This window comes from Sander vitreus, chromosome 9 (genome assembly GCF_031162955.1).
Source record: "Sander vitreus isolate 19-12246 chromosome 9, sanVit1, whole genome shotgun sequence".
Lineage (NCBI taxonomy): Eukaryota > Metazoa > Chordata > Actinopteri > Perciformes > Percidae > Sander > Sander vitreus.
In genome coordinates, this window is record NC_135863.1 from 1,556,749 (window position 1) to 1,584,704 (window position 27,956).

At 42.0% G+C, this 27,956-nt stretch overlaps 3 protein-coding genes across 3 annotated transcripts in view; 2 read left to right on the forward strand and 1 right to left on the reverse strand.

The window, feature by feature from the left end:
• Nucleotides 1-5,931: 5,931 nt before the first annotated feature.
• tspan1 (tetraspanin 1) lies at nucleotides 5,932-27,451 on the forward strand. The gene is made up of 7 exons (XM_078258306.1): nucleotides 5,932-5,988; nucleotides 13,876-14,082; nucleotides 17,578-17,652; nucleotides 22,671-22,769; nucleotides 24,002-24,145; nucleotides 26,588-26,671; nucleotides 27,392-27,451. The coding sequence occupies exons 1-7, from the start codon at nucleotides 5,932-5,934 to the stop codon at nucleotides 27,449-27,451; spliced, it is 726 nt and encodes a 241-aa protein (XP_078114432.1).
• Nucleotides 8,334-11,055, forward strand: LOC144523027 (tripartite motif-containing protein 16-like). Its single transcript, XM_078258303.1, has one exon. It carries the CDS (start codon nucleotides 8,443-8,445, stop codon nucleotides 10,126-10,128), a length of 1,686 nt encoding a protein of 561 aa, XP_078114429.1. The 5' UTR covers nucleotides 8,334-8,442; the 3' UTR covers nucleotides 10,129-11,055.
• The window catches only part of pomgnt1 (protein O-linked mannose N-acetylglucosaminyltransferase 1 (beta 1,2-)), a 42,145-nt gene continuing 35,147 nt past the window's right edge, over nucleotides 20,959-27,956 (reverse strand). The window contains exon 22 of the mRNA XM_078258305.1: nucleotides 20,959-21,409. Within this exon, the coding sequence (XP_078114431.1) occupies nucleotides 21,352-21,409 (58 nt within the window). The 3' untranslated portion in view covers nucleotides 20,959-21,351. The remainder of the gene's footprint in view (nucleotides 21,410-27,956) is intronic.

Below are 27,956 nucleotides of genomic sequence, written 5' to 3' on the forward strand. Positions count from 1 at the left end.
TTTTTTTTTCCTTTCAGGAAAAATGTCAGATAACTGAATTCAGAAATAAGAATTTTTTTTCCTTTTCTTCTTATCTCCTACCTTGGTAATTATATCGCACCCCCTGGTTGGAAAACACTGGTTTAGACCTAACATGTGGAGGTTTGAAGTTTTCACTCTGTACGTCCAGCATTCACCCTAAATAAGTCCCGACTTGAAATATAAACAGTGAACAAAATCTATGCAGAAATTACATGTCCTCCAAACCATATTTATTCATACCATTGAGTAGAATATATACATATCTTTTTAGGAGACAGGGATTACATAATGTCAGAGCATGATTTTTATCATTTATTTTTGGGACATTTTAGGCCTTTTGTTTTATAGGACAGCTAATGACATGAAAGCGGAGAGAGAAGGGGAATGGCATACAGCAAAGGGCCACAGGCCGGAGTCAAACCCGCGGCTGCTGCGTTGAGGAGTGAACCTGAACTATATGGGTACACACTCGACCAAGTGAGCTACCCAGGCGCCCAGTAAGAGCATGATTTAAAGTGCTCATATTATGCTTTTTGGCTTTTCCCCTTTCCTTTATTGTGTTATATATCTTTTTGTCCATGTTATAGGTTTACAAAGTGAAAAAGCCCAAAGTCCCCCCCAAAGGGACTTACCATCTCCAACAGAAAACACTGTTCACAAACTGCTCCAAACAGCTCTACTGTAGTCCAGCCTTTACTTCCGTGATGAACGTGGTTACTTTGTAACACATGTTATAATGCTCGCCTAGCTGCTAGCATGGCACGCCCTCATACTCTGCTTCTGACTGGCTAGTAGTCCTTACCTAGGTACTGTCAGGGCACACCCTCATACTCTGCTTCTGACTGGCTAGTAGTCCTTACCTAGGTACTGTCAGGGCACGCCCTCATACTCTGCTTCTGACTGGCTAGTAGTCCTTACCTAGGTACTGTCAGGGCACGCCCTCATACTCTGCTTCTGACTGGCTAGTAGTCCTTACCTAGGTACTGTTAGGACACGCCCTCATACTCTGCTTCTGACTGGCTAGTAGTCCTTACTTAGGTACCAACAAAGATGGAATAAAAGTGAGATGTCTCACTCTGTAGCTAAAACGGAGAGCTCAACACACAGGGTGAAAAGAGGAGCTGCAGCAATGTGCAGTACGACAAATATATGGTGTTTTTTGAAAATTAAACCACATAAACCTATTCTGGTACAACCTCTAAATACAATTATGAACCTAAAAATGAGCATAATATGAGCACTTTAAGTTGAAAACACATTGACCAAGTTACAGAGTGTTGTGTCCTTGATGCGTCGTATGCATCAGTTGGTTGTATTCAGGATGTGATAAAATTGCTGTTTTGCTGAAAAGATTCAACATGTCATTGCTGGGAAATAGGACGGTAATGTACTCTGACGAGTTGACACACATCATGCTGATATGTGGGCTTACAGAGATGCCCTTTAAAAGTTTAACGGCACGTGGCACCCTGTTAGGGATGTAAGGTGCCAACCATGAACCGTAACGTCCCCGAACCTGTCTGTCTGGGGACCGGTGCTGCATGTCATTCCCCATCTCGCTTCCCTCACTGCCTGTCCTCTCGCTAGTTCTAATAAAAGGCATACAAAACATCCTGAAAATAAGAATCAATGACATCTTCAAAGGCACTAATTCTGAGGGGTGAAATTGAAGGAGGTATCTTGAATTGCACAATTTAGTAATTTAAGGTTATCACGTGTACTTTTAAAAAGGTAAAGGTAACTTTATTGTCACATACATGTAGCAAAATTCATTCGCTGCATTGAACCCATCACTCAAGGGAGCAGTGGGCAGCCATTTACAGCTCCCGGGGACCAACTCCAGATCTGAGCCAGTGCCTTGCTCAAGGGCACTGACTGGAGAACCTAGTACATGTTTTTTGATGGTGGGGGAAACTGGAGCACCCAGAGGAAAGCCACACAAACATGGGGAGAACATACAAACTCCACACAGAAAGGCCCAGAACGACCTGGATTCAAACCCAGACCCTTCTTGCTGTGAGGCCACAGTGCTAACCATTGGGCCACCATGCTTGGGATAGTTGATTGATACGTTTCCTCTTTTTTTTTGCACCTCCAGTGTCAGGGCAGCGTTCCAAACAAATGGAGAACATCAACATGGAGTTATAAGAGATTCCCGCGTGTCAAGAAGAAATTATAACTGCTGTGTGATAAACTAAAATGATTCCCCATTTCCAGAAGACTACCATGAGTCACAGAAACTCTATCAAGGTCTCCACGAGCTTTTTTAATGAGCAGTAGGAGCATTAAAGCTGCTGAGCACATACAGGATGATATTATATCAACCTTAAAATCAAGTTGAAGGATGAACGAATGCTCACATGGGATTTACAAAGTATACATGTAATGGCAGCATCAGTAGATGCATAACTGTGGCAGCTACCCTGGAGGGGTACTAATAATACTGAATCTAACCTACCTCATTAAGGGACCCTTGTTTTTTACCTTCTCCATCTCGCCAAGAGACACCGTTTTCACCAGAGGTGATGAAAAAGCACACGTCTAATCATTTCTTCTTCCATGTGCCGCGGCCGCAGAGTGTGTGCGAGCGTGGGCAGGGATTATTAACGGTTTAATGGATAGGGAAGCCTGACAGGTGGTCCTCTCGCTGAGATTAAGGACCGGCGGGTTAATGACGGTGTGGGTGAGATTGTCATAACTCACAATAAGGCCATTACAGTAATATTACCGAGAAAAGTCTTCAGCTGATAGGGGGCTCAACTCTCCAACAAGGTGGCATTGGGTGGAGGGTTTCTGCCATTTTTCAAAGACTTTTTTTTCCCTCTCCTTTAGCCTGCAGCTCAGTATAAATGTGCTTCGACTCAAGAAGAACCTTAAGGCTGATTTATGCTTCTGCGTTAAATCGACGCTGTGGGTACGTACGTAGGTATGAGGAGATACCGACCCTACGCCGGACCCTACGCCAGACCCTCCGTCGTAGCCTGACGTGCACCTCTCAAACAATGAAACTACACGCGGCGACGCACGTCACTTGGCCATGGCTTGGTAGTGTTGCATTTTCATCGACTCATTTCCTAGTTCTCCTTCTCCATAAACAACATGAACTCAAGAAGAGGGTTAACTTTTCCTGCTACACATTTCCGACAGTGGTCAGAAAGCACAGGGGAGACACTTTGTTCCTCCCTCTATGCCTCTCGCTCCGAAGCTAATCACTGTCACTCTCTCACTCCCTCTACTACACTCTCCACACGCACACGCACACACACACACACATACACACACACGCACACGCACACGCACTGCTATTCTCTCAAAAGAGATCGACGCACACACCAACGCACAAGTATAAACTTCAGGCCACTTACGTAGGCTACAGCGAAAGCTCTGCGTGGAGCCTCCGCAGAAGCATAAATCAGACTTTTAGAAAGAAACAAGTGATGAGACAAAGGAAGAGCTTCCACTGCTACAATCTCGCATAAAACAACTGGTGTGAGGATACAGAAAAACTGTCAATGCATGCAACATCTCTAATCAAATATTCAGTTGGCGCTTTAGATTGCTATTGTTTAGACAACATACTGCTGATTGGCTTTGAAATGTGACAAAAATGTAGGCCGACCACCGAATTGACAGCATCAGGAGGAGGTGGTGGTGGTGATGATAAAATAAACATAAAGAACACTTTATTGTCAGTATTTACAGCCTTTCTAACCCCTCTTCCTGGACAAAGGAGAGCACATTCCTGCACTCAGAGAAAAACACTCATCACCAGTTGAAGCTGCAGGGCAACAATGACTCTCTGACAGCCGGCTCTGCAGTTCACTACTCCCCTCTGGTGGTCAGCAAGGGCCACCGCAGTCTCCAGGGGCCAAAGGAACAAAGGAAGGAGAGATGAACAATAGAGTCAACAGCAGAAAGCAGCAGCAGAGCCACAGAACCCAGGCGAAGGTCCAGAGTGGGTGCTGTTGTGCTATCTGGCAAACATATTGCTATCTCAGGTAATGTTGGCTGGGGTTGCTGGAGTGTAAAATTTTCCAAATTTTTTTTTAAACATAAATCCGCTAAATCCACCAGACTCCATGTAAACAAACATGATTTTAGCACCGTAAAAAACACTTCATTCAAAGTCGACAGAAACAAAATAAAACTATGATGAGCCGTTTTGAGTCGTTTTTACACTTTTCCAACCATCACAACTCTAGTTTTAGTTGAAATAAACACATAGTTTACCGATTTACATAACAAATATGTTGGCTCTATACACGCTAAAAGTGTTGTCTGGTGGTTTAGCGCTAGCGACCTCAGAGCTGTTTCTGGTTAAACAGAAAGGTCTTTAACAGGCTTTAAAAACGCCTCTCTCTGTAGGTATCCTTTCCATAACGTTCTCTGACAATTATAATAATAATCGGAGCCTTCAGTGGCAAAAACAGAGCTTTTAGTGGACGCTAACTGACGCTGAACATTTGCCCCATAGAGTTACATTGCAGCCTGGTCTGTGACTGCCGGTTACAGCGTTCACGCATAATACTAGACCAATTTCAAAAAGTGTTGCTCCCATCAGTCACTTACACACAAAAAACATAGGAAAATAGGGTCCAGGTTGAAAAAAAAACCCACAGTTACCCTTTAAGGGAACATGGATGGTGTGGTTTTAAAACAATGATTCTTTTTACATTTATTTTCTGAGCAAAGTAGCCTACAAGCCGTGTAGACTTTTATAACACTATTGTAAGAAAAGACAAACGCACTTAACAGACTCAACGCAAAAGGTTATGACTACATCTTTGAGAGAAGGAAAAAAATCAAAATCATTGTTCATTTTGAAGAAGGCCTAAGGGCCTAAACACCAACATAAATAGAGAAATGCATATGGAGCTTGCTACGTCAAATCTACTTCCAGTGATCAGCACCTCATGCCAGCCCTTGGTATGTGTTACTTATTATATGACTAAATCTTTACCAGTATAATGCAACATATGACTTAACCTCTCACTCTTTATATGACTCTGCTGGCTCATGTTTGGAGGGTTATTTCTGACAGGTCTAAAGCAGAGAAACTGTACACGCACATCTTTTCAAACCTCACATCCTTGAGCAGGTGATCCTGTGCTGTGAATCTGTGTCACGGTGTGCCTGCAGTGGTCAGAGCGGCCACTCGCTCCTCCCCTCTGTACCTGAACCTGAACAACATCCACCTGCGGTCACCTGTATCCTCAGGGACCACACCCAACCCTCCATTCACTGCACCAGCAAGCCTGAAGAGAGGCACTCATCCAATTTCTGAGATCAGATTCTTGTATTGTCTGTGGTCATCATTGCTATACGGATATATTTAGACAGAGTCGTCTTCAAGGAACAGAAAACTCCTGGATCTTTTTTTTATTTGGTTGTAAGCGTTTACGTCTCTTTTTTGTTTTGCTTTCCGAAACCCAGGACTGTTAAACTGGTTTAAATCTGCTTTGAGTTGGATATATACTGTACGTACAGCAATATTAGCACACTAAAGGGTAAGATTTGTAATTTGTGTCAATGTCTCTGCCACGTGTAAACATGTTAAATGTTTCTTTCTCAGATGGCTTTCATTCTCGTATAGATCTCCAATTAACAGATATCTTTACCGTTTCTCACAGCTGTGTGTGTTATCATTAAGGCTCATTGTCAGCTGTGTCATTTTCACAGTCATTTCGTTGGGATGTGGGCTGGATGTAATAGCATGCATGAATATTGGCCACTTAGACTCTGTGTGTGTGTGTGTGTGTGTGTGTGTGTGTGTGTGTGTGTGTGTGTGTGTGTGTGTGTGTGTGTGTGTGTGTGTGTGTGTGTGCGTGTGTGTGCGTGTATGAGAGATATAAGGTCTCGGCTGATGAAAGAAGAAATACAGTAATTTATCTTCTTTTATTACAGATTAAAATGGGCTGCTTCACATTCATCAAATTGATGATGGTCTTGTTCAACTTGCTTATCTTTGTGAGTATGTTTCTGCTTTGATTGCATGCTCATATATAGGAGGAGGCAGCAGGGGAGGGATGTTCACTGACTGTGTTAAATCTTAACATTAAAAGTCATGTGGGAAGTAAAAAAAAAATCATTTCACGCCGCCCTTCAATGCAAACATACGTTACATAAACATTTCAGATCACTGAGCCAGAAGGCCTAAATGATGCTCCTTTCTCTCCACCTAGCTATTTTCATCTCATTAACTTTAAAAGGCTCTAATTTGGCCAACCTTCATCTCTGGCTTAATGTTATAACTAATGTGGTTTGTGAAATGGAGAGAAACTTTGGCAAGGGCAAGCGGAAGTTGCCTGCCGAGTCGGGCCCACCTAGAGTCCCACTGTCACAGATGAACCTTCCAGCACAAGTCATCACTTTTCCTCACATTTCCAATTTCTGCCGTCTCTGAGTTACGCTGCTTCTGGATCTGGAGCGGCAGCTCTTAAAGGCACAGCAGCACACTGATTATGATGTCTCTTTGTTAGCCAGCAGAGCAGAATGATAAAATAATTCTCATGCTCATAAAGGTGATGATTTGATGCAACTGCTCCAACACTTCAGCTATATTTCAAGCTCGGTGTTGCAACTTTATTATCTCCTCTCCATCAGAGGAGTCATCCCTAGAGGAGATCTGCATTCAGAGAATTTATCTTTCGAGGAAATAAGGGGCAGGAGTCAATATTCTTCTGTGAATCTGAGTCAGTTCTTAAATTCCAAAACTTGACTATTGAACATTAATAATGGTCTGGTTTCTCTTTGCTTGATACGCTGTGTGTACTTCAGAAGTCTCAGAGTTACTTGTGCAGCTTATGCCTAGCATACACTAGAAGACTCTGAAAAGACTTTAACTAAAGTCTGACACTTTCTTACATCTAAAGACAATCTGTCATAATGCCACTGAGTTTTAGTTAGTAGATTTTGCAAAGACTGGAGATCACAGGGTCACAATTTAATCTTTTTTGAAAAATGTAACCAAGCTAGCTAGCTAGCATTAGCCGCTAACTTAAGAGAACGTTTACTGATTTTGCCCTTGATATTTTAGTCACAAAGTAGACGTTTGAAAGGGTGGAGATCTTGCATGGTCACAATTTGAAAGACTAGATTTGTTTAGAAAAATGTAATCTAACTCTAGCATTAGCTAGTAACTTAAGAGAACGTTTGTAGATTTTCTGTTCTGCCGAACATGCAGATGAATGGCGGCAGTACCCGGAGGTCTGCGTTTACCCGCCAGTCAATCTCCGCTGTATGACTCGCTACAGAAGGGTTGAGAATCAGCAACTTTTTACTCTTTAGCGTTTAGCTTAGCACGGCGCCATAGCAACCATAAAGACCACTGGCTCTAGCCGTTTGCTGCTTCCTCTTTGGTGCTGGAGGGAGCGCACCCATTGGTTGTTGACAATGTTCACATGATTTAACTTCACTAAGACTTAAAACTTACGATAATATGAAATATGTTTGATTTTGTCTGAACGTTCACACGGGAAAAAGACCAAGTTTTAGGACCAAACGACTGAGACGACAGGAGCGCCCCCAAGATTTTCATCATTTAATTCCGATATTAGAAAAATTGTTTGCGAAAGTAAAATTACTTCAAAAATAGTTTTATGTCAGATTGGCATAAGGGAAATATTACTTCAAACAGTGCAGTCTGAACAATTTTCTGGTGCATCGAATATTTCAATACTTTTTTGAGCCATAAATTATAGCTTCAGATGTTTTCCTGTCTATCTACTGATATTAGTGTGGTAAAACGTGGGGGGGAAGGTGTCACTTTAGACGAAATCACGCCCACTTGTACTTTTTAAGAACTTGTTTGAGGACATTAGTTTGAACCCATCTGAAGATTGAAATGCCGATTTGGTTCCGAATTGTAATTCTGTAATTTAAATGTTTTGTCACAAGTCCTTCTAAATAGATCCTTGTACACTTGAGAATACTATTATACAGCAAAACAGTATTTTATGAGTTATGAGTTTAGTTTGATAACTTCCTGTTGTCAGTCATCTATTTTCAACCAGTAAAAGAAAACTTAAGACTTTAAGGAAGTGTTATGAAAATGAAGGAGCAAAGAAGTATTGTAGTAACTAAAAGTAACTAAAAACTTGCTAGTTTTCAGACTTAGAGCAGGTTAAAACTGCAGGCTGCATTTTAAATGTGCTGCTCCGCTAGCTGGAATGAATCATAGCCTGATCCAACACCCCCCCCCCTCTTCCTGCTCTCAAACACAGCGAGCTTTGCTCTGTCTATGTATTTCCTTGTTCCCTCCCCTTCAGATCTACAGCTTGAAGATGGGTGTAACCAACATTTTGGTGTGAAAGCTGACAGGCCCCCTCCACTGCGGAAACACATGTTGCTCAGATAAAAGCTCAAACTAGTTTCATTTTTCAGAAAGTGAGAGTCAGGCAGGCTTTGTCAGTGAGAGGTGAAATGGAGCCGAAACGAGTTAAGCTGGACCGGGATGCCTTTACTTGTTCGATCTGTCTGGATGTACTGAGCTATCCAGTGACTACTTCTTGTGAACACAGCTACTGCACGGACTGTATTAAAAGCTTCTGGGATAAAGAGGATGATGAGAGAATCTACAGCTGCCCTCAGTGTGGGCAAATCTTCACACCGAGGCCCGTCCTGGTGAAAAACACCACGTTAGCAGATTTAGTGGAAGAACTTAAGAACAATGGACTCCAAACTGATCCTGCCGATCACTGCAATGCTGAACCTGAAGATGTAGCCTGTGATTTCTGCACTGGGACAAAACTGAAAGCACACAAGTCCTGTCTCGTCTGTCTGGTATCCCTCTGTGAGCAACACCTTCAGCCTCATTTTGAATTACCTATCTTTGAAAAGCACAAGCTGGTGGAGCCGTCCAAGAATCTCCAGGAGAACATCTGTTCTCGTCACGATGAGGTGATGAAGATGTTCTGCCGTACTGATTGGCAGTGTATCTGTTATCTCTGCCCTGTGGATGAACACAAAGGCCACGACACAGTCTCAGCTGTAGCAGAAAGGACTGAGAGGCAGAAAGAGCTTGAGGGGAATCAACAAAACATCCAGCAGAGACTCCAGGACAGAGAGAAAGAGGTGACACTGTTTCAACCGGAGACGGAGGCCATCAATCGCTCTGCTGATAAAGTAGTGGAGGACAGCGAGAAGCTCTTCGCTGAGCTGATCCGTCTTATTGAGAAAAGAAGCGCTGATGTGAAGGAGCAGATCAGATCGCAGCAGAAAAGCGAAGTGAGTCGAGTCACAGAGCTTCGGGAGAAGCTGGAGCAGGAGATCGCTGAGCTGAAGAGGAACAACGCCGAGCTGACGGAGCTCTTACACACCGAGGATCACAACCAGTTTCTACACAACTACCCCTCCCTGTCGCCACTCAGCAAACCTACAGACTCATCCAGCATCAATATCCGTCCTCTGAGATACTTTGAGGATGTGACAGCGGCTGTGTCAAAAGTCAGAGAAAAACTACAGGACTTTCTGAGTGAGGCATGGACAAACATCTCACTGGCAGTGACTGATGTGGATGTTTTACTGTCCCAACCGGAGCCCCAAACCAGAGCTGATTTCTTAAAAAGTTTGCGTAAAATCACACTGGATCCAAATACAGCACACACACAGCTGTCAGTGTGGAACAGAGGAGCAACATTCATGAAAGACCAACAGTCTTATTCTAGTCACCCAGACAGATTTACTTCATGTCGTCAGGTCCTGAGTAGAGAGAGTCTGACTGGTCTTCGTTACTTGGAGGTGGAGTGGCGCGGGATAGGAGTTTGTGTAGCAGTCACATACAAGGATATCAGCAGAACAGGGGGCTATGATGAATGTGGATTTGGATACAATGACAAATCTTGGTCGTTAAGTCATCGCAATAAAAGTCTTGCATTTCATCACAACAATGTCCGCACTTCCATCTCAGGTCCGTGGTCCTCCAGAGTAGGAGTGTACCTGGATCACAGTAGAGGCCTTCTGTCCTTCTACAGTGTCTCTGAAACCATGACTCTCCTCCACAGAGTCCAGACCACATTCACTCAGCCGCTCTATGCTGGATTTCGCTTTGATTATAGTTGGGGAGACTACGCCACGTTCTGTGAACTCAATTTGACAGAAGACGTTTAAGGGGCAATGGGTTAGAGTCTGTGTTTTAATGCTAATGGTGCGTAATTTCTGTCGAGGAGTTCTATGTAATGACGACAACACTCTCACCACATCCACATGATGCAATCTTTCGGTGATCGCACACCCACCCCGTCACCACGCAGTTGCTAGTAGTTTAACCCGTCAAATCCAGGAGGACACAGAGAATAAAAAAACAAAACATGATGGACTCTTCAGAAGAGGTATTTATCTTGTAATTGTTATGTCCTCTCTGTCTCCAAAGCTGAACACTGCTGGCTTGAATGTAACGGGCGTTGAATAATATACAATAGTTGCGCACTATAGCTTTAACTCTTAAACTTATTTTGTCTCCATGTTTGTTGCTGAGAGCTGATGGTTGTGGCGTTTCTTACCTGCACAGAGATCAGCTGTCAAACATTAAGGGATGTACTTTAATATCTTCTCATTGGTCGTAAATGTTAGGAGTTTCTTTAACTGGCGATGCTTCCTGGGTCTGTTTAGCCATAGAGGTTTGTTTATATTTCTCTGCATGAAAAAGAAAACTTCTCTGTGCTCTAAAAGATTCATGAATATTTGTATTGATATTGTTTCTCTTCCAATGCATGGGTCCTTCTTTGTGTACATTTTTAAAGAAATCTATAATAATTTACATACGTTTGTTTTTCTACTTTTACTTCAATTAAATTGTACTTGTAATGGAGTGTACACTACACTGTAGTACTTCTCCTTTTACTTCTGTATTATTTCTACTTTACTTCTGTAGTTTTTCTACTTTTACTTAAGTAATATATTTACTTGTAATGGAGTATTATACTGTAGTTTTCTGCTTTTACTTCAATAGGCTTTTACTTGGATCTGTAATGTATCACATTTACATACATTTGAATTTCTACTTTTACTTCAATAAAATGTTTACTTGTAATGGGATATCATGGTGTATTATTTCTACTTATACTTTAGTTAAGAGTTGTACTTGTAATGCAGTATCAAACTGTAGTATTTCTACTTTTACTTCAATTAAATGTTTACTTGTATTGGAGTACCTACAGTGTTCAAATAGCTATAGTCAGTCCTGCATGCTTTACACTGGTTACAGAAAATGAGATGATTTACAAAGTAGAAATGTGTGCTTTGACAGAGTGTGTGGATGAAGCATTCTGTGGTTAAATTTGACTTTAAATTCAGCACCGTGCAGTGCTCACCCCGGGGCTACATTACCCTGGTTCTCAGTTCCATTTATGAATTACCTTTTTAAAGAAAAAATGCAAACTAAAGCTAAACAAACCCATTAGAGAGTGAACAGAAACATAAATATTCAAGTTTGCAAAATAGATACCCTGTGATTTTAGTTCCAAAGAGTACATCTCTCCTTTCCTTGAAATCGATCTAAATGCATTGAAAATAAAACATTTTAAAAGTGTCTCCATGTATACTCTGTGTGTGCAGATCCACGGCCGAGTGTCAGAACTTAATCAGATTGTCTGCTCCCGGTACTATGACCCATGAAAATGGGTTTTTTTAAACTCAACTGACATCTTCCTCATTCCAGCCCTTTGAAAGAGAACCAATTCCATTTCAGTTGGGGTGGGACGGGCCCGTTCTCTTTTCTGCTCCCTCTGTATCTTTCTATCTCTCCATTTACCGCCTCTCTTGAGGCTGTGGCCTCCTATTCTGCTGCCTGTTATTCATTCCCTCTCCTCTAACCCTAATAGGTTATATTTCCCATCTCCATAGATACGACACTGCTTGTTCTTTCCCCTGCTCTTTCAAAAACCTGATTTACTTCCAGTCCTTTTCTTTTTCTCCATGTGGGTGTTCAACTGACAGGGCATCAACCTGCATATGGCAGACCATCAAAAGGATTAAAAGAATGAAAGACATAGTGCCAGCTATAATTATACCCGCTGAGGGATGATGGTGGCACACATGGACTTGGAGAGGAATATGCTTGTCGTATCACATTTAGCCATCGGTGAACTGATGGCACCAAACAGGTTCAAGAGATGAGAAAGGAAACCCTGAAGTGAAAGGTGGGGAGAGGCAGAGAGAATAAAGGAGAGCAAAACAGAGCGAGGCCAAAGTAGGGAGACAGAGAAAAGAAGGGGGAGATGATCCCCACGTGGGGGACGTCAGCGTCTGACAGGAGATGTGGAGTGTCGGGGTCTGAAGGGAAGCAGAGGGGTGAGGGCCCCCTGATGGCGACGAGCCTGATGGAGCCTGACAGACAATATCAGGTTTCAAACATGGTTTCTGCAGAGGACACGGGAAGAAGGAGAAATCACTCAGTGCGAGGGGGAAATACACAGAAGAAGATGGAGGAGGGTAAAAGGGAGGAAGAGAAGGTCAGAGGTGGAGAGATGAGGAGGGAGAGATAATGAAAGTGGGATCGGGTGGTTACCAGACTGTAATGTGAAACATGTGACATAGTACTGATTTAGTTTGTTATGAGCAGGTTTTACAGGTTTTGAGTCCATGTATTTCTATAAATGCACATTAGTTTCCCCTAATATAATGTTACCTTTGTGACGTTCATGGTCAGAGATTATTAGGCAAGTTTAATTACTGTACATTCTTAAACCGTAGCCTTTATTACCTTTAACTGCAGGTTATATTAGAGACAGAATTTTATTTCTATTTTTTTTTATTAAAATTATTCCTACATTTTAAATGTAAGACTCAGTTTGATTGTTTGTTTGTTTTGTTTTTTTTATCTGCTCAGAACATAAAAATACTTTGCACATCAATAACGTGAGGCAGGTGCGTTGGAGGGGGACGATAAAAAAAAAGCCAAGAAACTCCTGCACACTGTCTAACTTGCAAAGATACTTTTAATAGCTGGCAACGTTTCAGTACTAGACCATCAGGCAAATGAATGTAAATGAGTGTGAAATGATTCATTTGCCTGATAAAGCTCTAGTACCGAAACGTTGCCATTTATCTTTGCAAGTTAAACCGTGTGCGGAGTTTTTTTTTATTTGTGTCCTTGATAAAATTTAGGATGAGTAGCAGTACATTTTCGCAGCATTTATCCTTTCAATACTGTCAATGAAACGCAACTCTTTCTGCACAAATATTTTACATTAAAGATAATCAAGGGCACAATCACTCCTTTTTTTTGAACACTCAGTGTATACCAGCACAAATACGAGTCACATATGTGGAGTCTAGTCCTTGTTGTCATTGCATTTCCTTCTTGCTGAATTAAGTTGCAGAGCTGACAAAAGAAATCAGTAAACACACCTGCCTCGCTTGACGGTCCATGCAATAATCCCATAATCTACTTCAGTACACACCAAGGCTGTCTTTATCTAGTAGCACAAGATGATGATCACTAAATGGCCTTCCGTTACGCCTGTGTGACATGAGTGGGGAGATAAAGGCAGTAATTTCGTTCAGAAAGGTAAAAAGAGGGCAAGTCGGTGCTTGAGCCTTGATACATAATGGGAGGCCTGAGGCGGCACCTCTCTGTCTCACAAAAGGAATACTCCTCTCTGAATGGAGTGAACAATATTAAAGTGACATGGCGTCACTAAGAGGTAATAGTAAGAGAGCGTTAGTGACTTAAGATGGCTTCTCATTTCCAAAAACCTATTACCCTCTGAAAAGCTGTTGAACCCAGGTGATTGACGTTTTACTCGCCGTTGTTGCGTGCGGCTTGCATCCTCCGGAAAACTAGTTTCTCAGTGTTACACTTTTACGGGGATTTGTGTGTACATGTTGATCGTGTTTTCCTGGATCCTACTGCAGCTTGGCGGCCTGACCCTGCTGGCCATGGGGATCTGGGTGAGCGTAGACGGGAGCTCCTTCCTCCAGCTGCTGGGGCCATTCTCCGGTCAAGGCATGCAGTTCGTCAACGTGGGCTTTTTCTGCATTGCCGTCGGGGCTGTGCTGGTGCTGCTAGGGTTCCTGGGCTGCTGTGGGGCCCACAAAGAGAGCAAGTGTCTCCTGCTCACGGTAGGTGTATAGGACATTTTAATAAACAGCCACAAAGGTAAAAAGAGGGCAAGTCGGTGCTCGAGCCTCGATACATAATGGGAGGCCTGAGGCAGCACCTCTCTGTCTCACAAAAGGAATACTCCTCTCTGAATGGAGTGAACGATATTAAAGTGGCATGGCATCACTAACTCATTTCCAAAAACATATTACCCTCTCAAGAGCTGTTGAACCCAAGTGATTGACGTATAGGTAGCCAGAGGATATACGGGCCAAGATGAGCAACTTGAGATGCGACAATGGAGTTGGAGTTGGAGACGACATCTCTTTAAATAGATATTTGCATATCAATGCAAATACATTAATGCAAAATGTTAATGTAAAGCTAAACCGATGGCCGATGGGTTCAAAAATTAGCATTTCGACCAATGCTTTCCATCTCTTTGCTCTCCCCACGGACTGTTTACCTGCAGGCAACCAATGCCCGCTCAAGCGTGATTGGTCAATACTACTCAGACTACAAATGGACTACAAACTGAAACCAGAACACTTCTAATACCAAAATATTGTTATACAGATTTATATGCAGATATCCATTTGTAGAGATTACCATCAAACAAGCTCTGATAAAGTGACTGTAACTGACCTGTAGCAACAAACAGGTGCTGACACCGTCAAGAGACGAGCTGGTGAACATAGTGAAGCATTTAGCAGCTAAAGAGCCAGATATTTCTCTCAATAGCTGGTGGAGACCAAACCAGAGCTAAAAGAGAGAGAATATTCGACTTACATTCATGAAGTGGACACAAATACCACTCCAAAACTCCATGTACTTTCACGCGGATGACTTCTCACTGTGTCTACCAGTCAGAATCAAGATGGTTAAAACTAAATCATGTCGTAAAACCAACAGCGACACAATACAGTCATCCATTCGTGTATTGTGAAGGGCTGCACAATATATCTTTCTTTTTTTTAATCGTCATCACGGTAACAAGTGGCGCAATAAACACATTGTAAAAAACTGCAGCATATCGTGAAAGACACTCAGAGTTTTTTTTGTGTTAGTTGAAAGTACAGAAAAATACTTTGCACATCTACGTGCGTGAGACAGGTGCGTAGGAGGGGGACAAGTAGGTCAACAGTTGCAAAGAAAAACTCCTGCACACTGTCTAACTTGCAAAAAATATAAAGTTTTTATAATAGGCAACATTTCGGTACTAGACCATCTTCAGGCAAATGAATCATTTCACACTCATTCACGTTAATTTCCTTGATGGTCTAGAACCGAAAAATCATTATTCATTAGTGTGTTAGTTGAAAGAAAATATCAGTAGAAAACTGCACTTGATAATGTAACTGTCACTTTTTTTAGTGCTGCCTTTTATGTTCAATTCAATGTTCAATTGTTCAATAAAAGAAAGTTAAAGTGCCCATATTCTGCTCATTTTCAGGTTCATAATTGTATTTTAAGGTTGTACCAGAATAGGTTTACATGGTTTAATTTTCAAAAAACACCATATTTTTGTTGTACTGCACAGCTCTCTCTCACTGCTGCAGATCCTCTTTTCACTTGGTCTCCGTTTTAGCTACAGAGTGAGACCTCTTTTCTTCTTCTTCTGTACTATCTTTGATTGCACATGCTCAGATGTAGATCATGTCAGCTAGCTAGCTCCATAGACAGTAAAAGAAAGGCTGTTTCTCCAACTTCAGTCAGTTACAAGGCAGGATTAGCTGGGAGACTTCTTCTAAATGAGGGCGCACATGGAAGTAGTTCTTTTGTAGATTATGGTGAACGTGTGTGTGTTGTAGCAGTGCTTTGCTATTGAGAATGACTTTAAAAATGTTTAGCAGAATACAGAAAGCAGCACAAATGCAGAACTGAGTACACTTTAAAGTGCCCACATTATGAAAAAAACACTTTTTCTGGGATTTGGGGTGTTCTTTTGTGTCTCTGGTGCTTCCACACACATACAAACTTTGAAAAAAATCCATCCATGCTGTTTTGAGTGAGATACGGTTTCTGAATGTGTCCTGCCTTCAGCCTCCGGGTGAGCTGTTCAAAATCGGCACGGCTTATGACGTCACAAGCCGAAACGAGCTGGCTAACCGCAACCGTTAGCTCGTAGTGTTAGCATGCTAATGCTAATGCTAACACTAGCATGCTACCTCGTTCTCAATAGCAAAGCACTGCTACACACACAAGTTCACCATAATCTACAAAAGAACTACTTCCATGTGTGCCCTCATTTAGAAGTCTCCCAGCTAATCCTGCCTTGTAACTGACCGAAGTTGGAGAAACAGCCTTTCTTTTACTGTCTATGGAGCTAGCTAGCTGACATGATCTACATCTGAGCTACTGCGCATGTATGCGAGTGCAGAAGAAGAAGAAGAAGAAGAAGAAGAAAAGAGGTCTCACTCTGTAGCTAAAACAGAGACCAGCTGAAAAGAGGATCTGCAGCAGTGAGAGAGAGCTGTGCAGTACAGCAAAAATATGGTGTTTTTTGAAAATTAAACCATGTAAACCTATTCTGGTACAACCTTAAAATACAATTATGAACCTGAAAATGAGCATAATATGGGCACTTTAATGTTTATATATCCCAAGTACTGTCATTATCGATATTCAAGGTTATTGCATATTTTCCACGGATCGTGCAGCCCTAGTATTGTGTTCCGTTGCCATTAAAAAACGACTTCAACCACTGACATTGTGATGTAATACACCATAAATGATCATGTGCGGGTGCTCCACGTTCAGTATCTCCCCCATACTTTACATTCGCACCCAGCTCATCAACAGCTCAGATAATATTCACATCCGCCCCTCCTGCCCCATTCATACCCGCAACAACAGCAAACCCCTGAGCAGCACAGTGCACATTATGCTCATTAACGACGAGCCTAACTACCTCTTAGTCCACTGCAGTGAGTCTAATGAGAAGCACAGGCAGCACATATTACCCCCATCATGTCCACATCTCCCATCGAGTTGAATGATGACGGTGCAGCAGATCTCGCGACTGACAGCGCAGGGCTCAGCGCATATCTGGCTCACATGAGGAACAGCTGTAATGGACTGAATAAAGAGAACGGGTGAGCTGATAGAGGGGGATCATTTAGGCTCTGTGTCAGGCTCTGTCTAATCAGCCGAGCTTTATCGCCAGTCTGTGATTGTTGCGCACTACAACAGCTGTTTTACATGACCCTGGGTATTTACCAGTGTTGGTGGCTACAAACCTCAGAACTTTAAATTGCTCACAATTTTTTATTTGATTTTCGAGAAAGGTCTTAGGTCCAATGCAATACTCACTTAAAAAGCCAATCTTCATCAGAGCAAATGTTGACAAAAGAGCATAATGACATAAGCCATGCCTTTCTATGCTTTATGCAAACATAAATGCAGATCATTGTGGCTCTGGTCTTGAAAACGGCTCACTATTTTTTTTTAATCATTTTTAAATAACAAAATACCCAGAAACTTTCTCCTTGTCTCCCCTTCTTTCCTCCCTGCAGTTCTTCTCCATCGTCCTCATCATATTCATCGCTGAAGTGGCAGCTGGAGTCATGGCTCTGGCCTACTCTTTATTTGTAAGTCCCCCTCTTCACCTCTCTCTTTCTTTGCGTTCACATGCCTCATCACATCCCCTCCCTTTCTTCTCCTATTCACTCCCTCTCACCTCCTCGTCCCACTTTCTGGATATTATCTCCATGTAAATTCCCCATCATAGCTGCAGCCATCATTGAATTACTGGCTTTATTTCCGCCTCACTACCTTCGGCTACTTAATGACTCCGGGGCAGCCCGGGGCCGTGTGCCATCTCTAACTTTGAGCAATTTATTACTCTGGAATATTGAAGCTAAAGCATTTTATATGCAAAACAGCCTATTTACATATGTGCCCCCCCCCTCTCTCCCACACAATCTATTTTTACATTTAGTGCCACGTATAATAATTACTAGGGTTTCAAATGAGCTGCGTGAAAGGAGTTTAGTGAAGATTGGGATCCTAATAAAGAAAATGTAGAGTCGATATTTTTTTATCCAATCATAGGATGCAACTGAGTCCCCAGGAGCAAGAGAGGTAATCTAACAAACATCCAGGGAGGAGCTGATGAACGAGGAGTGGACTGGGAATTTCACTTCTTTGTGCTGGGATTGTTGGTAAACCAGTTTGAGCAGCAGCAGCAACACACTGCAAAGACTAGAAAGATTCTAAGACTGACAAATGATGTCCTGTGGACAGGGAAACCATATGAGTAACTGCTCATACGAGTTGTCATTGAAGGCAACGGCAAATACAAATGTTGCCAGGGAGTTTGTAGGATTTCTTTAAAAATCTAATTTTCTACAAGTGAAAAAAGATGCCTGAAGAGAGATTATTTCAGCTGTTTTTTCTTTTTAATGAGTATTCTCTTGTTTCAAGTATTGAAAAATAATGTGTGGTGAAGCCTATGGGAGCTAACTGATGCTGACCTTACACCAAACGACTTTTGAAGCCATTTTACTGTCGCAGACAATTTTATAATATCAGAATGAAATCTTGAGTCTTAGAGGGCGAGAGAGGGAGAAAGAGAGAAAGAGGGAGAGAAAGATGGATAGACTGAGAGAGAGAGAGAGGGAGAGAGGTGTGAACTATTGTCTAAAGCTCAATGAAAATGTAAGACATAGATCATAGATTTGGCTTCCCCGTGGCGATCACACATAGGGTTTAGAGTCAATTTAACGCGCTGTTTGTCAGCTTAAGCATTATCTGTTCATTACAAACACAAAGGACATCATCATTTCCATCCCGCATATGAGTGTGTGAGGGCAGCTGTCCATCTCGTGCATGTGATAAGACACAGTAAACACAATAGCATCTGAATAATAAATATGGGCAATAACCATCTAATATGCATACATATAGGCCGCCTGTGCCAATAAGACAATGAAAGGAGACAATAAATAAAGCTTTGATCTATTATGTCCTACTTATCTGCAGCATAAATCTGCCTTTTGGCCAACGGGTCCCCCCGCAGCTCATCTAACCAAAGAGCCAATAACCTTCAGGTGGTCGGAATAACTGAGATTTAATAAGCAATTCCAGCGGGCATTATGAGAGGCCGTCAGTGGTCATGCTTGTCCTTTCTGCTTCGAGTGATTCGGAAGTGACCAGGGTGGAGATTTATTACCGGAGGCTGATATGGGCTTCACACTGGATCAATGAAATGGAGGTGATGTGGCGTTTAATGAATCATCCATGTACAGTGACGGAATGTTCTCTCAAAACGTAATCCAATACTGATTGTTGTTTGCTTTAATATGTCGTCAGTGAGAGGAAGGATTAGCCCGAGTAAGTGATGTAAGATGATTAACTCCAATTACTTCTGCGTTATAGCTGCACCAATCCATATCTTTTTATTAATGATGGAAGAAATGTCTGTGTGCCTGTGGAAGGGGTCGGTCATGACGAACCCGCAGAGAATCAACACAGACTCTCAGACTCTCTCAGCTTCACGGAGCATTTGAGCGTCTTTTAGCGTAATGATTATTTGCTATTATTCGTACACAATAACAGTACACTTTTCTTGTGTTGTATCAAGCAAACTCTTGTTTTAATCCAGATGTTTAAGGAGAGTCTTTGAGGATTCTGGAAATGCCCTCAGAAGTCTTTTCTTTTAACAATGTATCCCCAGGTTTCCACAAGTTCAATTTAAGACTTTACGACCTTTTTAATACCATTTACAATGAAATGTAATACTAACTTCATAATAATACTGGCAAAAGTATGTAGGATATAATAGAATATCAGAAAGGATTGTAGGCTATAAAAATAATTGTTAACCAAGTACTTGAACTGAATACATTTTATTGTAGTACTCAATGCATCCATGCTTTGTGACAAAACAATGAAGGAGTTATTTGATCTTATGAAAGGACAAATGTTAGAGCTTTGTGAATAAAATGTAAGACTTTCCAAAGAAATGTAAAGACTTTTAAGGCCTTATTTTTCAAAATTATATTTAAGACATTTTAAAGACTTTTAAGACACGCACGGGTGTCCTGTTTTAAGATCATTAGGAGCCGGTTGCACCAACAGGGCTTACGCCTCGTCTAAACCTAAGTAGGTCTTAACTCAGCGTTCTAAGTCCGACCTAACAGTTACGCCAGTTGCACCATCTTGGCCTAAGTCCTCTTCTCGCTAAGACCGGGCGTAACTCTTACGCCTAGTCAGTAGCAGGCATAAAGTCGAAATCTAAGCACGTTTCAATAATAGTAGTAGTAGTCTTTCCACTTTTTTCGTACATGGCTCTTTGTACGAAGGCTGCCTGAGTCAGAGCAATCGTTGATCGCCTCCGTTATCTGTCTCCATGTTGTTGGTTTCTTTTTGTTTGTTATAATGTTGGACTGGTTGGCAGTCAACGTATGTCTGTGCTGCCTGTACAGCTCTATCAATTTCCTTATCTTCCTTATCTTGTCAAGCTATATTCCAAAAATATATTTCTGTCACCTTTTATTGCGTCTTTATTTTTATTCATGACGTTTCAAATCAGCTGTTTTTTTCAACTGCATAAATAAACACAGACAGGGAGATGGAAATGCAGCTGATGACCTGACCCAAATGGAATCTGTGGATTTGTTTTTACAGTTTTCATCAGAATAAAAAAAGAGTTTTTCTGCTTGGGGTGGACATGTGTTAACACTGAGTTTTGGTTAAATTTTTTGTTTTTTTGCTTAAAAATCTGGGATGTGGGAAATCTGTGGAAAGTTCTGCAGACCTCGCACACAACCTTCTCACACCAAAGTGACGCTTGGCTGAATGTAATAAGGTTTTCATTTATTGCTTTTCCACTTACAGTGAGAACAATAACCAATTAGCAGCGGGCAAGTCACTGCGGTAAAAGATATCGATAATTACTTCAGAAGAAGCAACGCTCAGTAAAGCAACAAGAGATCAATAACACAAGGCTGAAGATTTTTATCATGTGTGTAGACGATGTTCACTCTACTGTATTTATAGATGTGTTACCGCCTCTCGCCTCACTGTGCTGTGGGCTTCTGTAGGCTTTGTCCCGTCTGTCCACCGTTTGTGTGTGTGTGTGTGTGTGTGTGTGTGTGTGTGTGTGTGTGTGTGTGTGTGTGTGTGTGTGTGTGTGTGTAGGGGCCCATATCAGTATGTAAGCATGCGAGTGTGTGTGCCTAACAGGATGTGGTGAGGCAAGGGTGCAGAGTGACAGTGATGAATTAGCCGGCTGGTAATAACCCTCTCTGATCTCAGCCGCTCTCACAGCTTCTTGGGGGGCACTTTTAATTGTGACATGTATCCCAGCATCCCCTCGGGCATCTCGTACGCCTGCCCCCTTCACTGTACAGTACACACACACACACACACACACACACAGAGGGAAAAAAAGAAGCTCTTTCAGACACACAAACCTGATAGACACACGGTTGCACGTGGCCACATGCACATACAGTAAAACACACACTCTCCCTCCTCATCAAATGGGTCTTTGTGTGACTGTATGCGACAGGATTATTAATCAAAATGGGGGAAAAAACAGACAGAGGAAGGGGAGGAGGAGGGGAGGCGTGAAAGAGAGCTAACCTGTGTGTGAAGGAATCCTTTCACAACAAAAGACTCTCCTCATGCCTGAAACATAACCTGCCTTTTTGGATGAACACAAATAGAGGACAAAATGTGCCCTGACCGAAGCCATCAGGAGCATCAATATATATGTTAATGCACCACCCCCCCCCAGCTCACAGTTTACAACCATAAAAAAGAGAAGAAGAATGGAGAATAATGGCTTGGCCATCGTTTTTTATTTATTTTCATTTTTTTTTCCCAGGCCGGGGCTGTTTATTTCCAAAGTGCTTTGTGTAAGAGAAGATTTATTTAATTTGTGATGAATAGGTGACTCCCAGATAATTCCCTATCCTGCCTGTGAAATTAGCTGCAGTATTTTATTTTCAGGAGCTCCCATAGTGAGTATACTGAAGTGTGTTTATATGTGTGACACTGGTAGACTTTGACAGTAAAAGCTCTGCAGTGCAGTGATGTGCTTGTATATCCATCCACAGGAGGGTATTTACATGTATAGGCCTCTCATACATACTGAACCCTAAATGAGACCGTAAGTCTGCTCGATTATAGAAAAAAATCATAGGCACAATTTCTTTGGTCAATATTGTAATCAATCACGATTATTTAACACGATTACTTGACTTTTGGAAAGATGTTGCAATTATTAAAACAGTGAAACTAAATTCTTGCTAAATATAATGTGCAAAATAACCGTTTTTCTCGACTACATCGTTTTTTTTGTGATCCCTAGGAGATCGAAATCACGATCAAAATTTGAATAACTTCCAAAAGCCCTATGAGACAGTCTGACATGGTGCGGCTGTTTTTTTAACCTTTGATTAAAAGTATTTTTTGAAAAGGATGACTTTTTTGGGAAAAAATAGGGTATTTTTAGAGAATAAACTAAAAATGCGTTGGTAAGTGTGGACTTTTAGAGAGTCGTTACGTGTGTGTGTGTGTGTGTGTGTGTGTGTGTGTGTGTGTGTGTGTGTGTGTGTGTGTGTGTGTGTGTGTGTGTGTGTGTGTGTGTCTTCCTCAGGCAGAGGGGATCGTCAGAGCGTGGGCCACAACATCTTTACAGAATGATTACGGCAGTGACCCTGTGGTCACTAAGATCTGGAACACCACCATGACGGAGGTACAGTATCTCTGAAATGTGCATGTTCACAACTTTTTGGCACTGGTTTGGCATGTCTTCGCTCTAAACTACAAACTGCATACGCATAAATGTATGTATGGATGTATTATTACTTAATATCCTTGCTGACCATTTTCCAAATCACAAAATCAGGTTTTAAATTAATTTCCCACCTTCTTGGAGACATTGTTTTCACTTCCTCTCCAAGAAAATCTACTTTCTGAATCTTGAAACCTGCTGCATAATCTATTACAGTCAAACTTATTTCATTTAACATTATTTATGTGAGGGGCACAACATTGACAAGTTGCATGCAGGAAGTATGAACGCACAACGATACAGAGCAACAGCTGAACTGACAGCCTCAACTCCAACCCGTTCTCGCTCCCAACTCGTCAAATACTGACTCTTGGTCAGTGGCTCTCAGTGTTGGATACCGACGCAAAAATCACCCTTTAGTGTCTGTAGGGAATGCAACGGGCATAACAGCAGCTTGAACACGGTGCTGTAAGATGACGTAGTATTAAGCGAGACAACGGTAGTGAGTAGCGAGTAGTGGTAGATGCTAATTCGGAGCCGCTAGACGTGTCAACGTAGTTAGGTTTAGGCATAAGGAGTGGTGATTGGTTAGGGTAAGAATACCAGGGTAAGCCAATCAGAGGCAGAATAAGGCGGGTCACGAGGCACGTCCTGTGACGTCGACACATCTACCAGATCCGATATAGCATCTACCGTGAGTAGTATGAAACACCAAAAATCTGCGAAAGGAGCTTGGTTGGGGTGGTGGATGGGTCAAACAACACAGGACTTTCACCAAGGAGACAGGGGTACATGTCCCGTTTTTGTGCCGCTGTCACTGAAACATACATTTTCTACCCCGACCCAAGACCTTTTCCCAAACCTAACTGTCAGTTAAACGTGCGTTTGTCCCGACCCAGAGCGTCAAAAAGTGACACCAAGAGTCCCGACCAAGCAAATCTGAATATGACGCCAAAGGCTAGACGCATGTTGCGAGAGCATCAAATAGTGACGCCAAGAGTCCCGACCCAGAGCGTCCAAATATGACGCTAAAGGAGACTTTTTGCGTCAATAACAAAACGCTAAAGGCACCTGACAAAGTGTTGCTTTTTGACGCGATTAGAGTGAGACTGTGTTGTCCTTAACTTTAACTGATTGATAATGCTCCTAGATCAAAACAGTGTTTTCCTGCTGTGTTTCCTTCCGTCTCCCAGATAAAGTGCTGCGGTTTCACCAACTACACAGACTTTGTGGGATCTAAGTTTGAAAAGGAGAATGGAGGCAGCCTGCCGCCCATCTGCTGCTGGACTAACAGCATCCCCTGCAGCCCGGAAGAGGCAAAGCGCAGCGCTGTGCAGGTGAGATGAACAACACCATTAGAATTAAATATAAGGGACCGTTCGGTATTTATGGAATGGACCACTAGAGGAAAATAGGGGAGGGTCATGTCTTTTTATTCTTTGTTGATGGGGGTGTCATCCAATTTCTTTTAGTCTAGGGGAGAAGGTCACCCAACTTTTGTATTCATGAGAACAGCAACATTTCAAAGTGGATTGTTTGGTGCATATTTATCCATGTAGATCCATGTAGCTCTCTCAGTCTCGGCCCCTATCGCTAGCAGATGGGTTCCTCCCTATTTAATCAGCCAGACAATTTGAGCTGTAGCTTTAGAGACCGTGGGATTTCACAAACTGAATAAATCCTGCTTGCACATATAAACACAAAACAGCCATACCAGACTCAAATATCCTATCGGTCCCGGTGATTATTTGTGAAATTGTGCAAACGACAGCCTTTTTAAGGCATTTGAGAAGGAAGGAGTGGTAGCTTGCAAGCTCCCAAATTGACGCTCGTCTGAGAAATGGAGTTTTGGATAATGTTCCGCTTCGGCAGCTGTACCTATATGCTAAAATATACAATGACTGAGGAAGCCTAGTGACGAGTCCATAGCAACCAGTGTTGAATTTTCTAATACCCAGTGTGCTTTGCTGAATGGTCTCAATGTTTTGTTTTATTTCATGTGAATACTAGTTTACTAGATGAGTAACTTAGTATTTGAAGTAATGCAGTAATGCAGGAAGTGTGCATTTAGTTTCCATGCTTATTGTGTTTCCACAACAATGTTAGTGAGATGTGATGAGTAAGATGACAAAGCAGAGGTTAGTCCTGTATCTCATGGCTGTTAAAAAACAATAGGCATCTGTACATCTTTGCCAAGCGCAAACCAGAACAGAAGGCATCAATAAATTATTGGGGAGGGTCATCCCTTTTTTCCTTATCATTTTGGAGGGTCATCCAAAATGTATTGCTGGTGAAGGGAGGGTCAGATCTATTTTGACTAAAGAGCCCAAAACTTCTCCGGTGGCCCCTGAAATAAATAACAGTCCCTAAGAAACATATTCAAAGTAAAGGCAGAAGAGGTAAGTCTATTTAGTGTTTTAAATGGAATGGACAAGATATTTAATCTGACACGCCAGATGGTTTGGTAACAGAACCATCAGAGAAGCCGTCATTGGAAACTGTTTGGAAAAGGGCAGGCACTTTCAAAAAATTACCTGGCAGGTGATTGGATGAACCATCTGTCTATCACCTCCGCCTTAGTCACATGTGCCACACACACCTAAACCACGCCCGGAGCTCCCAGTAGCTTCTCACCGGATGCCGAGTGGTTGGGTCTGCTGCTGTTCGGACACGTTACCTGAAGCCTGACAAACATGGATTTTCGTGTGATATGTTGATCTCATGATATCGCGAGAATCCAGCTACCGGTAACAAGGTAACAGTAACAAAAAATTACACACATCTCTTAATATAATGTAATACAATCCAACAGCAGCACAAATTAAGTTGATTAAGTTCTCTGCCGGAAAACGGTGAGTTGCTCCCTCTGGATTAGGAGTGAGTTACAGCCCCAAGCGAAGGAGTGCAAGTATCTCAGGGTCTTATTCACGAGGGTAAAATGGAGCGCGAGTTGGACATGTGGTTTGATGCAGCGTTGCAGGCATTGTACCGGACTGTAGTGGTGAAGAAAGAGCTGAGCCACAATGCAAAGCTCTAGATTTAACAGTCCATCTACGTTCTGACCCTCACCCTATGGTCATGAGCTTTGGGCAGTGGCCGAAAGAATTAGATTGTGTGTACAAGCAGCCAAAACTTGCTGAACTCAGATAAGGATAGGAGTTCAGACATCCGGAGGGAGCTCGGAGAAGAGCAGCTGCTGCTTTATGTTGTAAGTGCCTAGTTGAGGTGGTTTGGGCTTCTGATTAGGATGCCTCATGCTACGTTTTCTCTCCTGGAATAAATTCATTGTGTTTCATGTACACATGAAAAAGGGACGGAAATAGTTGTGTCAGGAACTGAAAAAGAAAGCAAGAGAGTTCAAACCCTGGGTTTCTCCATCACCTCCCCACAGCTGGCCAATCACAGCTTGAAGTGGGTGTGAATGTTTTTGGGGCAATCAATCCGAACATTATTGAGATATTTCAGTCTGGGCCAAACCAACATTGCCATCCATTTAGCCCCGTCACTAGCGTGGCTGAAAAATAGTTCTTTAACTGTTAGTCACATGAAATAAAAAATTCAAAGACATTTGAAACATTTTAACATTGTGAATTTGGCCAATTGATCAATATAAAAAGCATTCAAAACATCAATTGATAGTATTGTATTAGACTTATTTAATTTCATTATAATGCAACATAGTAAATGTCTTTTTCTTGGTGCCTTTATTTGTTTTCCAGGATGTTTTCCGATTTTTCAATTACTGATGATTATATTTACACAAACACTTTTCTCCTCAGGGCTGTTTCAGACACATCCTGGAGACGGTCCAAAAGCACGCCAACATTGTGGGAGGCATCGCTGCAGGAATAGGAGTCTTAGAGGCAAGAACATGAAACATGAGGTGGTCAGATGTCATGTGATAAAGTAGATGAACAGCCTATATGTGTTTTGCCTAATTATTTTATGTCTTATTAGATCATGTTTATATACAAACTTGAATTTTTTTTTTCCTTTTGGCCATTTTTGTGTGTTTTTTTTTCTGGCAATCTTGCCTAAACTCTAACTCTAGCCTTCAGTTTCTGCCAGAGCGCTGCTCATCGATTGAGGGTCACCCGATTTTCCACTGGGCACGTCTGAGCTGCGATCCGGTTTTGTTCGGTCCTCCGCAACCCACCATACCACACCGGGAGTGTCTCAGAAGCGGGCCGTCTTGCTGCCCGACTCACAGATTATATTGTCTCTACTTTGTTCATACAGAACAAGCATGTGTTTATTAATCTAGTGTCTACCTTCCACTCCAAACACTCCTGTCATTTAATATTCCGGCGTTGTCCTTATAAAATGATGTGATGTCCATTATGTTTTTCCACCGCCAAGATGAATCTCTTGTTGTCCGCGGTTGATAATAGGGGTTAAAGCTCCAAAATCAGCAACTTCTCTGGGTTACATTTTTCATTTTTACAAGAAAGGATGCATGTGAGAGCTTGTTGATATATGTGTGTGTATATATATATGTTTTTTTCTTACAACGGGCCTCTGATCTGCCTGGTTTCAGTAAATAGAATGCAAAAAACTGATTTTGAACTATATTGTTTCCTCAGATTGCTGCCATGATAGTGTCCATGTACCTGTACTGCCACCTGGACGACAAAATCAGCTGAGAATCCTTCACGACAGGAACCACACAGACGAATCACATGTGATGTAGTTTATTCATCTGCATTATTTAACAATCACTTAGGATACTCTTTTCTTTCTGGTTCCAATGTTTCTCAGAAAGTTGTCTAGCTTCACTAAAAAAATCATGTTTATGATGAGAATCCAGCGATAAAGAGAAAAGTTTTATAAGCACCTGCAGAGTATAGATATTCCAAATTTGCCAATAAAATATATCAAACAGCATTCACTGAGTACTGACTGCATTCATCTGAGGTGAACTGGCACCTCTCCAGCTACCAGTCCCCACTTTGTATTTGGCTGCTTGTACCCGCGATCTAATTCTTAGGTCACTAACCAAAGCTCATGACCATAGGGTGAGGGTCGGAATGTAGATGGACTGATAAATCAGGCGCTTTGCTTCCTGGCTTAGCTCTTTCTTCACTACAACAGCAAATAACAAAGATATGTAGGCTAATTCCCTCCGCTGACAATCTTTCATAAAGATCC